The sequence below is a fragment of the Panthera uncia genome (genome assembly GCF_023721935.1).
Source record: "Panthera uncia isolate 11264 chromosome B3 unlocalized genomic scaffold, Puncia_PCG_1.0 HiC_scaffold_1, whole genome shotgun sequence".
Lineage (NCBI taxonomy): Eukaryota > Metazoa > Chordata > Mammalia > Carnivora > Felidae > Panthera > Panthera uncia.
In genome coordinates this window covers 33440592-33455196 of record NW_026057582.1, presented here as the reverse complement: position 1 = coordinate 33455196, position 14605 = coordinate 33440592, and the positions used below count along the sequence as shown (strand labels likewise).

The following is a 14605-nucleotide window of genomic DNA, read 5'->3' as shown; positions in this document are numbered from 1 at the left end:
AGAGACAGAGCATGAACGGGGGAGGGGCAGAGAGAGAGGGAGACACAGAATCGGAAACAGGCTCCAGGCTCCGAGCCATCAGCCCAGAGCCTGACGCGGGGCTCGAACTCACGGACCGCGAGATCGTGACCTGGCTGAAGTCGGACGCTTAACCGACTGCGCCATCCAGGCGCCCCTTACCTAAACTTTTTGAGCTTCAGTTTTCTCCATGATGATAATTATAAAAATACTTACCCCCAACAAGTTGTTGTGAGAATTAAATGAGACCCTAGAAAGCCTTAGTAAAGTATCTGGCACCAAAAACAAGCACACAATAATTGTTTTTTTAAACGTTTGATAATGGTAACTATTATTATCACTATCATTAGTATAAACACATTTCCTTAGATCATCTCTGGAGAGAAAGGTAACATTTATCTGAATTGTTCTCATATTCTACGTAAATAAAGTGGTGGAGAGATTAATTCCTACTAGTGTATTCCTTCACAGGAATACTATCTTAGATGTACCTCATTCAGCTTGATCCCACTAAAGGAGAGTATTTCTGAGAACCTGAATAACAAATCCCTGGCAGCTCTTAGGACTTTTTTTCTTCCAAATGTATTCCTTCTACAGTGCTTATTATAATGAATATTGTCCAGAAAGAAAATTAGTTCAATCTTCTGATAGCCTCATTGGCTCTTGTTGCTTCTTATTCTCCAACTAAACTGTCAGTTCTGTTTTGAATGTATAATTGGTAGCCATATAGGATTACTGTAAAATGACAGGGAATTCTTACTTCCAGAGTAGAACAAACAACTATAGCAGATGAAATACCAAAGGGATAAGAAAGTATTTTTTACATTCTTGATAATACAGTATAGGAGAAAGTGAGAAAATAAATTATTGGAGGCAGAATTATTCTCAAACAGAATGTTGTTCTGTGATTTTTACATGAGTTAGCAACAGCTCAATAAAAAGAAATTATGCTCTTAGCTTTTCTAGTTGCCAGAAAGAGTGATTAGCCCACATGAGCCTCAAAAGAGCCTTTCTGCTGCTTTAGAACCTACCAAAGAAATTTTACTTAAAATTTCCTTTCGGTATCTTATTTTTTCTTTTGATTTGAAGTGGTGGTGTTTTTAGTTATTTCACATGCATACACACACACACACACACACACGTGTGCGCACACACGCACGCACACACATACAAACCATCTAAAATAACATCTCACAATATACAAGGTTTAACAAACTATCATGCTTGTGATTCATTATGTGTTTCTTGTGAAGTGTTGGTAGTGTAGCTATCTCTAAGATACAGAATATGTAACAGAGACATAATACATAACAGATAACCATTGTGGATAAGGTTCAATCTCAAACTAAGAGTGTTTGATGTGTCTATGTATATATACCAACATCATAATTAAGGCAACAGAAGACATCAGTGAACAAAGAGGCATGGTCCTAGTTTCTGTGTTAGAACACTCCCCACAGGCAGTGTTTGGTAAAGAATATCCTTGAGGCTATTGTTGTGGCTCTCTACCACTCTACTTCGTGTACCTTCTTCTCTCCACCCCTGTCTTCCTTTACTCCCGTTCCTGTCTCCCCACTCCCTTTATTCTCCCTTTTTTCTTCTCCTCTGCCTTTGCCTTAGGCCTTCCAGTAATACCCAGTGGCACCAGTGAGCATTGCTAACCCTGTAGGTGTAAAGAGGTTGCTAACTTGCTCTGGATCACTAAGCATTAGCCAGTATCCTTCAGAAACATGTGGCATAAAACTCCAAACCAGTTGGAGGATCACTTGCTTTAAGGTATGTGGGTTGAAAATCAAGACAGTAAAAAATGACTAAGCAAATAACAAATAGGGACAACTTTTTTTAAAAAAAAAGAAAGAATAGGGGCGCCTGGGTGGCTCAGTCAGCTGAGCGTCCGACTTCAGCTCAGGTCACAATCTCACGGCCAGTGAGTTCGAGCCCCGCCTCGGGCTCTGTGCTGACAGCTCAGAGCCTGGAGCCTGTTTCGGATTCTGTGTCTCCCTCTCTTTCTGATCCACCCAGTTCATGCTCTATCTCTCTCTGTCTCAAAAATAAATAAACGTTAAAAAAAATTTTTTAAAAAAAGAAACTGAAACAAAGAACTTTAAAAAAAAAAAAGAATAAAGTTTAAAGACTGCAGGAATCAAGGGATGATGATATAACAGGAAGACAAGTAACATGATAAACCTAAAACTGTATTCAGAATGGAGTGAGTAATTGTCGTCGTGGTCGTCGTCGTCGTCGTTGTTGTTAAAGAGAAAGGGAGAGATTTATTTTGGGCTCAGGCAGAAGGGGAAGGTGCCAGGCTCAAGCCTTAATAATCACCCCAAGAATGGGGTGAATTTGAAAGATAAAAGCAGAGAAAAGAAAATGAAAGTAGCATGTTACCAATTAGGATTGATCTGGTATTTTTATTCGTATTTTTGAAGAGCTGTTTCTCTCTTCACACTAATTAAGCTAATCATCTTGATGCATTTCTGCCTTCCTGTAGAGATGCCGATGCCTGTCTTCTCAGTTTTCTTGTAGATGTTCGTGAAGGCAGAAGTACCTCAGAATACCATGTTCAGCTTTCTTGAAAATTTTCTATTTGAAAGGCTTATCCCTTCAGAACTTGTTTTACAGAGATGATTTAGAAAAAGGCAAAAGAAAGAACAAGCCACTAATTATTTTAAGAATCATGTGTAACAAACAATTCTGGAAGGATATGAAAAATTTTTGCCATTTGGGTAAAGTAAATTTGAAAGGTTTTTTTTTTCTTTTTTACATCCTGATTGAAATACATGCATATGAAAAATACAGAAAATTAAAAAGAACATTTTAAAATTACCCTTTATGTCACTGCCTGCCCAGCCACCATTAACACTTCACTGTACTTCCAGTGGGTTAAAATGCATACGAAAATTCAGTATAACCTTTTTGATTCAGAGCTAGTGTTGTTCTTTCGGGAAAGCCATGTTCTAAGGTTTCTATTTCTCCCATCTAAATCTCTGGCCACAGCTGGTTTTCCATTTAATAACTTACTGCTTTCCACTATACGTCACTCTGGATAAAGAAGAGGGCCTTATGATATGGGAGTATTACTCAAGTGAGCAGACAGATATTCAGATTGATTAATTTTAGTCAGTTCCAAAAAGCCTAAAATACTATATTTAAGGATATAGTATCTCTTTTCCCAATACTAACAATAAATGAGCATTTTTTTTTTCCAGGAAGATGATGGTAAAGAATATAAAATCTTTTCTCACTCACCTGTCCTACCCTTAACTTCCTGCTTTCCCTAAGAAAAAGCCACAGATTTAAAATTCCAAACAACTCACTTGATTTAATCCTTCAGTATGATTGCAAAAAGTATTAATCTTGCTGTGCTAGTCTTGTCACCTTCCCTTGCCCCCCAGCACTTTCTATAATCTTAATTTTAGTATATACATAAATGCTATTATCCTGTTGCCTATCATCCAGTCTTAGTGTGGTTCCATAATCAGTTTCTTAATCCCTCTGCCTTATTTGTCTGTCAACGATATTTCCTAGGACCTCTGAACATATGCTATCTCTATAGCCTCAGTTTATTCAGCCCTAACATGAAAAGGTTGAAACTCTTTATTATTGAAAACTAATGAATAGCTATAAAGTGTTTCAAGAGGCTTAAAGAGAGTTCACATATGGCTGGAAAATGAAAATGAAGGATTGTTCTATAGCAGATGGCTCGGGAAGATCATATTCTATACATTGCCACAATGAATAGTTAACTAATGGTATCCATTTTTAAATGATATCATTGAAAATCTTCAAATAAACAGGTGAAGAAGACTAAAAGTGTTTTCTGGACATTAAAAAAGGAAGGTGGTGGGGCGCCTGGGTGGCTCAATCTGTTGAGCGTCCGACTTCAGCTCAGGTCATGATCTCGGGGTCCGTGAGTTCGAGCCCCGTGTCAGACTCTGGGCTGATGGCTCAGAGCCTGGAGTCTGCTTCCGATTCTGTGTCTCCCTCTCTCTCTGCCCCTCCCCCGTTCATACTCTGTCTCTCTCTGTCTCAAAAATAAATAAATGTAAAAAAAAAAAATTTAAAAAGGAAGGTGGAAGTGGAAACAACGTCAGGATCTAGCACTGAAGTATTATGAATCAGTTGTATAATACATTTGCTTTTAGGATTTGATTTATATTACTTTTATCACTTCCTTCAAATTAAATTCTGCAGTTACAAAAAAGAAAAATAACTTACTAACAGAAAAGTCTGAATATAGAGGGGCGGAGTTCTAAGCCTCTCCAGAAATCCTTGGAATCCATGCATGTTTTGCTAATGGCATATTGTGGCTTGCTTACTTAGTTACAAGCTTTAGGATCACATGCCAGCAGACCTCCACTTCTGCTCCTTCCCACCCAAGCTTATAGAATTCATCTTGAAAATGGCACCTTTTTTCACCTGTCTCTTTAATAGATATTTTGAAATAAATATCAGCAAGTTAGATCAATCATTATTTTTGTCTTTATAAGAAATAGTGAGCCTTCATGATAATATAAAATCAGGATTTCTGTTGTACTTCACTAGTTTTTATTCCTTACATTTTCTCTAAGTCTGAATTTGTCTATATTCAGTTCAGTCTTAGAGTGCCCTGCTCCTCAAAAAGGTAGTTCAGGAATGAGCACTAATCGCATCAGCTTGTTAGAAATGTAGAACCTCAAGCCCTGTCCCAGACCTACTAAATCAGAAATCTGTATTCTAACAAGATCTGCAGGTGATTTGTGCACACTTGACGGGTTGAGAAGCACTCTTATAAAAGAAATAATAAAAGCAACTGCTCTCTTGCCACCAAGAACCTTCTATAATGTGGTTTGACTGAGCCTTCTTTAGCTAGCAATATAGAGACATGTTTCCCAGATAGAAATTTTCAGGGCAAGGTGAAGAACATAGTTTAAGTGAGCACGTATTCTCTGCACAGTCAGTGCACCTTTCCTGCAGCTTAGAATCATTTAAAGCCTCTTTCAGTTGTTGGCCTTCTTAACACTCTATTGCAGGCTCATTATTCAGTGACATTTATTTGGAGCATTTGTGTACAACATTGATATAAGGCATTTTCAGTGTAGGTGTATTTGCACATGTGGAGGAACAGAAGACAGGAAGAAAGTTGAAGAGCAGAGGGTTTCAAAAAAATAAAAGAAGTGATCCCTGTCTCTTAGAAGCTCATAATCTCACTGAAGAAATAAAGTATACACATTTATGAAATTATTCAAGAAAATTTTGAGAACATAATTCTAATATATACAAATCAGTTTACAAACTTTCTCCCTAAGTATTATGGAAATGCCAAATTCATTTCTTTATTATTTTAACAAATATTTATTGAAAATCAGTGATGAGCTAGGCACTATGCTAGACAGAATAGCAACATAATCTAAGTTATTATATAAAATTAAGCAGAGCAGTCTTTTTAAACATTCTAAATAGATGGTGAACATTGACTCACATTTGAAAACTGTAAAAATGGACCAGCAGAAAATGGAAGGCATCCAAAATACAGAATTTTGGATTTTTTTTTTTTGAGAGAGAGAGAGTGCACGTGCCAACTGAGCCACCCAGGTGCCCCCAAAATACAACATTTTGTGTTGAAAAATATTATTTGTTCATTTATGCGTGCATCTTTCTAAAAAGATTTTTAGAATCCATACTTGTTCATTTATTGAACATTTTTAGTACTTCACATATTGAAAATTTATTGAATACCTATTATGCAGCAAGTGCTAGGGATTCCCCTGAGACAAATGAGCAAATAACTGCAAATAATTAGGAAGCCATAAATTAGAGTTATTTAGGGAATACACTGGGGAAACAAAAGAGAAAGTAGCTGACTTGAAGGAAGAGGAGTCAAATATGATTTCATAGAGAAGGTGACACTTGAGCTGAGTCTTAAAGACTAAGAAGTCTTTAATCAGAAAGCACAGGTAGGAAAAGGACACTCCAAGCAATGGAAGTAGCATGTATTAATGGAGTTAAAGTAGGAGTCATCTTGGTACTCTCAGGGAGCTACAATTCTAGAAGTTGAGAGTGGCTAGAGTGTAAGATCTAAGGAGGGTATGAACCAGAGACCTTTGCACACAGGTGAAGATCTTTAGATGGAGCATTTCCACTCATTTCCCCCTCCCCTTCACACACACACACACACACACACACCCCTTCTGCCTACTTACCTTTCACTCATCCTTCATATTCACACCAGAAATCCTTTTATCAGGGTGGCTTTCCCTGACTCTCTCGTATAGTTCACTTTCATTGCATGCTCTCATAAAACCATGTTCCTTTCCTTTAGAATGATTTTCTTAATTTGCATTTATACATTTATTAATGTGACTATCTGATTAGTATCTGTCTCCTCCATTTCATCAGTGGTTTAACTACACCCATAGAAAGACACATATTAAATACATTATGCACAAATATATAACATATGTAACATACAATGCATATAAATGTACATATGCACACATATATAAACAAAATTATGTTTCATGAAACAGTATGATTCATCTTACCATGTGCAATGAAGTATATTTCTATTCATTCTGATTTTTAAAATTATTTACAAATGCGGGCACCTGGATGGCTCAGTCAGCTAAGCGTCTGACTTCAGCTCAGGTCATGATCTCACAGCTTGTGAGTTCGAGCCCCACATTAGGCTCTATGCTCTCAGCGCAGAACCTGCTTCAGTTCCTGTCTCCCCCTCTCTCTGCCCCACTCCAGCTTATGCTTTCTCTCTCTCTCAAAAATAAATAAAAACATCAAAAAGATTATTTACAAGTTTATTTTACAGCCCACCTCCACATTTGATTTGAACATTGCCGTAAATTGGCATTCCATTAGAATAGAAGCCATGTCTGGTTTTACTCCATTCTGTTCCACCACCTAATATGACACTTAGGGCATAGAATATACTCAGTAGTAATTCAATGAATGAATGAAAGGAATAAATGGCTTTAAAATATATTATTTTTAAAGTATGATTATCCCGATGTTTTCAACAAGAAAACTGAAGTTTAGAGAAAGGCTTAATAATTTGCTGAAAGTCCTGAGGCTAATAATTGGCAGAACTAGGATTCAGATGCAGCTTTGTTTTACTCTAAAACACCATTAACTTCCCCTTGTGAAAGAGGGGAGAAGAGAAAATGTCTAGGTTGCTTATGATAGGTTGCAAGCTAGGAATATCTCTAGTAGAAAAATACTTTAAAATAAATTTATTCACCCTTGAGATGTAGTTAGTGTGGAATTCTGAAAGATAATTGACTTTTTAATTTTCTTCAATAAGAAAATCAAAATTCACTTCAAGATACTGTAAAAATAAATTAGGGGATAGATGAAATAAGATTGCTAAAATGATAATTGTGGAAGCAATGATTCTATGTCTGTTTTATGTCTATTTTAAATTGTTCATTTAAAAAAATTTTTAAACACAAAAGCAGTATAAGAATAGCATTGCAGAAAAGCTGTTCATGTTTTTCAAATGAACACTGAAAATACAATAGGATTCTAAAAAGCACAAGAAAGCCAAGAGTTTATTAACTAAGATAGTCTATAAAGCACAAGATACAACATCTACTACATTAAGAAAAAGTTAATTCTTGTTCCTCTCTACATCAGGTTAACCAAAGCCATGCAAAAAAAAAAAAAAAAAGTGATTCATTATAAACAGTATTATATATAAGCCTTTAGAAAAATACCACTTTGTAGTCACATAAAAAAAGTGAATTTCATATGTCCTTTTTAAAAGAAATACTTTTTATTATTAGCATGATTGCAAATATAATTAAAATATTCATATAGAAAGTGTTAACTTTTCTGTGTGTCAGCAAATGTAATGCAGAACTGCCTATATATCATGATTTAGAAATAGCATTTTGGCACATTATAAAAAAAAACTGTGGGGTGCCTGGGTGGCCCAGTCAGTTAAGCATCTGACTCTTGGTTTCAGCTCAGGTCATGATCTCATGGTTTGTGAGTGTAAGCCCTGCATCAGGCCCCATGCTGACAGAGCAGACCTTGCTAGGGATTCTGTCTCTCCCTCTCACTCTCTCTGCCCCTCCCATGTGTGTTCTCTCTCTCTCTCTCTCTCTCTCTCTCTCTCTCTCTGTCTCTTTCTCAAAATAAATAAATAAACTTTAAAAAAATACTATATTGGGAATTAAGGGACTGTGATTTAGTCCTGGCTCTACCACTAACCAAAACTTGTTCAACCTAAGTCTCTTCATTCTGTGACTCATTTCCTTCAAATGTTAGATGAAAAAAAAGAATATATGTTCTTTCTACTTGGCTGGATTACTATGAAAATCAGACCAAGTGATAAATAAGAAAATAAGAAATAGTTTAAAATTTTTAGAAAATGGAGAAATAAGAATGTAAATAGTAATATATCTGTATAGATAGGTGTATCCACTAATGTACACATACATCACACATACACACCTATAGAAAAGGTGGTATTCATTTAGGAGGATAGGCTAGAAGAAATAGTTCTATTCAAAAAGCACAAGTATGGAAATTATGGAGCACCAGGGTGACCATCTCCCATGACATCAAGAAAGGACATGATTAGGATCACTTCTACTGGTACTTGTGAGTGGTGGATACCAAAGATCAAACCAGTAGTAACAAAGATATTGTCTGGTCTAGGAGATCAGAAAAATATTATACTTTCCTGAAGCCTTATCTGATCATTTGAGTCAAATTTTAGAATTCCAACACTAGGCCCTTATTCCTTGCTTTAGGACAATTTTGATGTTTGTTCTTGGTTCTGTTCACCTAACAGCTGCCGATGGCCCAGGAGATCGTTTCATCATTGGGGAATCCCAAGCTGGTGAACAGGTGAGATTCACAGGTCTGAAAAGCCCTGAAGATTTCAGTTTCATGGACTTTTAGCATCGAATTTTAAGCTACCATCATTGTAATGGAAATCTTAGATGTGGATTAGACAGCTTATCAAAGAAGTTAAAGGATGGTTCCCATGAGAAAGAGACAAAAGAATTATTTTTTAACTGAAAGAATCTGCGTCTATTACTCTGTGTCTAATAATATATATTGTTGGTATGTTTCACCGACATGCCCCACATTTTCCAGTCCTGTGATTGGATAATTCTTCCTGTATAAACATTAATGTTGTGAATAGAACTACAGTTTCTAGGTGATCTTCTTAGACTTTTCTCCAACTTGTGTTACCAACAAGGAAAATTAGAAGCAGCAAATTATTTAACCTCTCTACCTAATCATTTAAATTAGTTTTTCTCATTAGGGAGCTAGCCAGTGTACAGGTATACGTGTATGTCTTTTAAGAAAAGGAAGCACTAATGGGTCATAATGAATTACAATAGAAGTCCTCTGTTTAATGCTTCTGAGACCAGTAATTGACCATTTAATTGGAAATAAGTGGAAAATGATTGTATATTTTTAAATAAACAAAAATTTAACTGAAATAAATGAACATTTACTTGTCAATAATTTGATGGAAAACCAAGACTTTTCTTGTAATAAGTATCTGCTATTTGAATTTCTCTCTGGTCTTTCTTACATAAATCACACCCCAAAGTACTCTATGTGATTTCCAGTTTTGATCTTTAAAATGGGAAAAAATTCAAGGACATTTGCAAATTATCTAAGTATAGGATCCTTTTAGGTTTTTATTATATTTTTACAATTTTTAAAAGCTACTTCACCCACACCTAATCTGACAGTTGTTTTTAAGCAAAAATTTTTAATTGAGTTTTAACAGAGGTTTAACTTAATTTTTATAGGAAAAAACTCTTTTCACACTCATATATCATTGATTTGCATAATATTTAATTAAACTGCATATTTCAGTAGCAACTACTAGTAGCCACAAACTGGCACAAACAAGTATGGAAAGAAACTCATTTGAACTGTAAAGCAGTAGTTTACAATTATACAAGAGTCGAACAGCCTCAAACTTAAATAGTGCTGTAAGCATCATTATGTTTAAGAGGAAATAGAGAGCATATGTTGATCTAGTGAGTTTCTGAGGTTGGTTACAAGAGTTCCTACCTTATTAAATAGAACCAGAAGAAGACCAATGTACTTTTTTCCTCTACTACTACCAAGTAGTTATAAGGACTATATAAAAAATAAAGGAAGAAATGAATGATGAATGAATGAATGAATGAATGAGTGAATATGGCAGTTTGGACAAAAGCTATGTTTCATGCCTTTTCTTCCTTTGCCTATTATGTGCTCCCATATGTACTGAAAATAGGGAGAAATTGAGGAAATATATAGAAGGATGGTACCAGTGGTGATGACCCTAGCCTCCTCATCCCTACATTCAAGCATTGAGGAGAAATGTGTACAGATCTCTGAAGCCAAGCCTGGCACTATAGTGATTAGAAGCTGTACACAGGCTGGTTTCAGTCCCCATGACTGTTTTCCTGGCAAAAAGAACAGCTAGGCCTGGATCCCTTTTTTATAAATGACTGTTATTGTGACCTCAGAATTTGACTTCGATATATATTTTACTCAGTGTTGGGTGTCTAAAGCATCCACTTTTATAACAAAGGCACAAAGTACCAATTATTCTAGGTCTCTGATCTTCAATTGAGTCTATTCAACATTTATCAAACATACCTACTATGTATACCAAGCACTGTGTTAGGTTCTAGGTATATGAGGTAGATTAAGATATGATTGCTACTCTTAAGGAGTTTACATCCAGGGAGGAGACAGAATATAAATTAAATACAATATAATATGTTAAGTGCTAAACTAATGCTATCAGTCATGTACTGTGGAGCATAATAGAGAGGTTGAGCATTTCATCCTAGGAGGATTAAGAAAATAACATTGGAGCTGGACCTAAGAGAGTTTTTCAAAAACGGAAATGAGAAAAGGACATTCCAGGCCAAGAGAATAGTATAAATCAAGACACAGAGGTATTTTTAAAAATTGCATGGAGTGCTTAGGGAACTACAAATAGTTTGTGGTAGTCACAGCCTAGTATAAATACATAGGTAATAAATACATAGGTAACAGATTAATAAGGGTCTTGCGGACATCTTAAACTTTATTTACTAGTTAAGACTTCCAACTGGTACTAGAGAACTAGGAACACAAGAAAAGTCATGATACTTAAAAGTTGCTAACTTCTTGTAAGGTTGATGGAAAAAAAGATGAAAACTATGAGAAAGTGAGGTTTTTCTTCAAATTACCTGTGATGTCCTTTATCTATAACTAAGGTGTTATACAAACTTTGTAGCAATCTCAGAGATCTTATAAGAGCCAAATTACTCACTTTTTGAAAGTACGTACACTTGAGAATTGGGTGCCATTGCATACAAAGAGACAGTGATTTACAAAATTCTTTCTTGGTGTACCAAAATACTTGACCTTAAATCAAACTTAGAGTTTGTTTTGGTGCTACTGATTAGCATTAGACACTTTCAAAGAAAATAGTACATGATTATGAAGTGCTGTCATTGGGCAAATCTCAAAAAACTCAATACCTCCATTAAGGAAAAATTGGGGTTTTAACATTTTTACTTTATATAAAACATAAGACATACCAATACAAATAAAGAGCAAGTTCCTCTTAAAGAATTGTTAATCTTAATCTAAAGGAAGTACTTCACATATTCCTGGAGTTTTTCAACCAATTACATTCAATTGAGTTTTGTATGTCTACTCTAGGTGGTTATATAAAAATATTTATATACCCAATAATATATTTTACATTGGATCTCATATAAGTGAGCTGGTAGGAAGTCTTCACTAATCTTAGAGAGGAGCCAAATTTTTTATTTAATAACCACCCAAAAACACCTCTTAAGAGGTGGCTTCTTGGTTTAAGCCAAGAAGTAGAGAAAATTACAGGTACAATCACAATAAAACTTAAAGTAAATTTACAGAATATGGTACATTGAGCCTGAATAAATTAAGGCAGGGATTCATGCTAACACATTACAGCCTAAGAAGCAACTGCCCTGAAACTCACTTTAGGATTCACTTTCTACCTTCACCAAAAAGGCACTTTCAGCAAAAGGAAGACCTGGTTAGGCCTGTATTAAATATCTTTGTTCCCCAGGCTTTTAAGATAGTTTTAGCATTAGTATATGTCATATCAAAACTTTAATGCTTTTAATCAAAAATCATTTGCACTGCAAAATGGTCATATGTAGTAGATTAAGAGATGTCCCAGACAATAAATAATATTGAATTTATTGAATATGGGAAATAATATAGAATATGGGAGAAAAGCACAGAGAACACTGGAGTTATAAGCCAAGAAGGATGGAATACTTCATGTAGTTGTCAGCTACTGAGATCATACGGAGTTCATTCATTCATTCTAGAAATATTTATTCATAACCAACTTTGTGCTAGACACTTTCTAGGGTTTGGTATGATAGAGCAGTAAATATTTGTGTAAAATGGGTGATTAATGGGACTATACCCAAGAAATAGAAGTTAAAGGAAACAAAGGAATGTTAAGCACCTGGGTGCTACAACAGTGACACTCCATTACCAACCACCCCTAAGTCTGAAGGGGCAAAGAGAAAGAGTGGTGCCTGGATCAAGGGAGATTGATAGCTACGGGATAGGGCCACCCACTAGAAGCTGTAGCCGTCAATAGTAAAGACAATATAGCCATCACCAAACTGCAGCCCAGCAGGGAAAGAGCAAGGGGAATAAAAACCCTACTTTTCTCTTTCTCCTACCCTCTAATCTCTTGTTGGCCACTCCTATTGGCTGAACCTAACCAGAATCAAGAGTGATGAGAACCTGGTTGAAATAGTCCATAGAGGTCAGACTTCTGGGCCATTGCACAAGATCAAGAAGGATGATGTAATCAGAGAGGCAAACAAAAAATAAATCCCTGTCTTTGTAGGATTTATATTCTAGAATGTAATAATGCACTTAACACTGTACTTTGCATAGATTGAAAGGTTTAAGAATTTTAGCTATTGGTGGTATTGTTTGCAGCAATAATATTCTTGAAAGATTTTTAAGACTGTTCTAATAAGTAAATTTCTGGTTTTACTTTGTACATCCAGTAGAGGGATATTTTCCCTTAACCATTCCCTAATTTTTTTTTAATGTGGTAGAAAATATGTATAGAAATGTGTTTGAAATATGTATAACATAAAATGTACCATTGTAACCACTTTTAAGTGTACAGTTCAGTAGTGTTCAGAATATTCACATTGTTGTGACCTAAGATTTTAAGTGTTTATGAAGCAGATATCTTTAGAAAAATCTCTTTCTTATTGAGAAGTTAACATCATGTCAGAATTTTCTTTTAGGGGAAATTTGAAGCATTCCTTTTCCCAACTGTGACCTAAGTCATGGTTTATGACAAGTGACTCTTCTGGGGCCAAATCAAACCTATCAAATGGATCTTATAAAAATATGCTTTGCTCTATGCTGAGAGAAGTTTGCAGGGCAAGTTCTGCAATCAATCTCTTGTACCTTCTATATGATAGTTCAAACAATGAAAATCTTGGATATAATGTTTAACCCAAATCATTACAGACAGTGAAACCATTTTTGAATTACTTAATTACATTTCCTAGACTTTTACTATTAAAAGGTGAACTAATATGGTTTAGAACTATTTTCAAGAGAAATAATTGAAATGATTTTTCTGGCTTGCCTTTATTAAATCAAAAAGTTTAGTTAATAACTAAATATTATTTCTTAAATATCAGAACTTCAGTAAATGACCAACATGCTAGTTTTTCATATTTGTCTTTCATAAAATCACATAGCATGGCATTTTTTTTTCTTATAGACACTCAAATCACTTACGTACAAGTATTAAGAAAATTCACATTACTTAAGTTAGACACAATACTGGCAAATGTAAGTGGCAGTTCTTCAAAAGGAAAACAGGACATCAAGAAAGACATCTAATGGTCACTACCTTAAATCAAGTTAAATCCTGTTTGGTGTAAACGTACCTGTTTGTGGGTAGTTTTTGTTACATGGGATCAAAATGAGTAAGAGTATAAGATTTTCCTTTTATGATTTGTTTCTAAAAATATTACATCTCCTGCAGACTTTTGCTTTGCAACAGCAATCCATTCTTTCTTACATGTTTGTATTTCCAGCCGACTCAGACAGTAATGCCAGGACAAGTCATGCGGGTTACAACAGGTGCTCCAATCCCCTGCGGTGCTGATGCAGTAGTACAAGTAGAAGATACCGAACTAATCAGGGAATCCGATGATGTACGTCATCACCAGGTCTTACGGCTCTGTTCCTATGGCAACGTTATAAATCATGCCCATTTTCTGCAGTGTTTATAAGATTAATCCAGGCTTTTTTGGTAATGTTAGGATCTTACATTGTAGTGTATAGATCTCCAGTAAATAGAAATTGCCTTAGATTTGAAAAGCTTTTGTTACAGGAAATGTTTTTAAGATCATTACCATGATTATAACAGAATTTGAACCACATTTGATCCAAGAAATTTCACATGCAAACAAGGAAAGAAACTACCTCAAGATAGAAGAGCAGAGATACTAACTGTTGACATACCTTATAGCTGAGAAATTTGCTCATCAAGATTAGCTTTGGGGCACCTGGGTGGCTCAGTTGGTTA

General features: G+C 35.4%; 1 protein-coding gene across 2 annotated transcripts in view; it reads left to right on the top strand.

Moving 5' to 3' along the window:
• The window catches only part of GPHN (gephyrin), a 625620-nt gene that overhangs the window by 535392 nt on the left and 75623 nt on the right, over window positions 1–14605 (top strand). For both annotated transcript variants that reach the window (XM_049611430.1, XM_049611431.1), the window contains 2 exons: window positions 8810–8865; window positions 14112–14231. In XM_049611430.1, the coding sequence (XP_049467387.1) occupies window positions 8810–8865; window positions 14112–14231 (176 nt within the window). The remainder of the gene's footprint in view (window positions 1–8809; window positions 8866–14111; window positions 14232–14605) is intronic.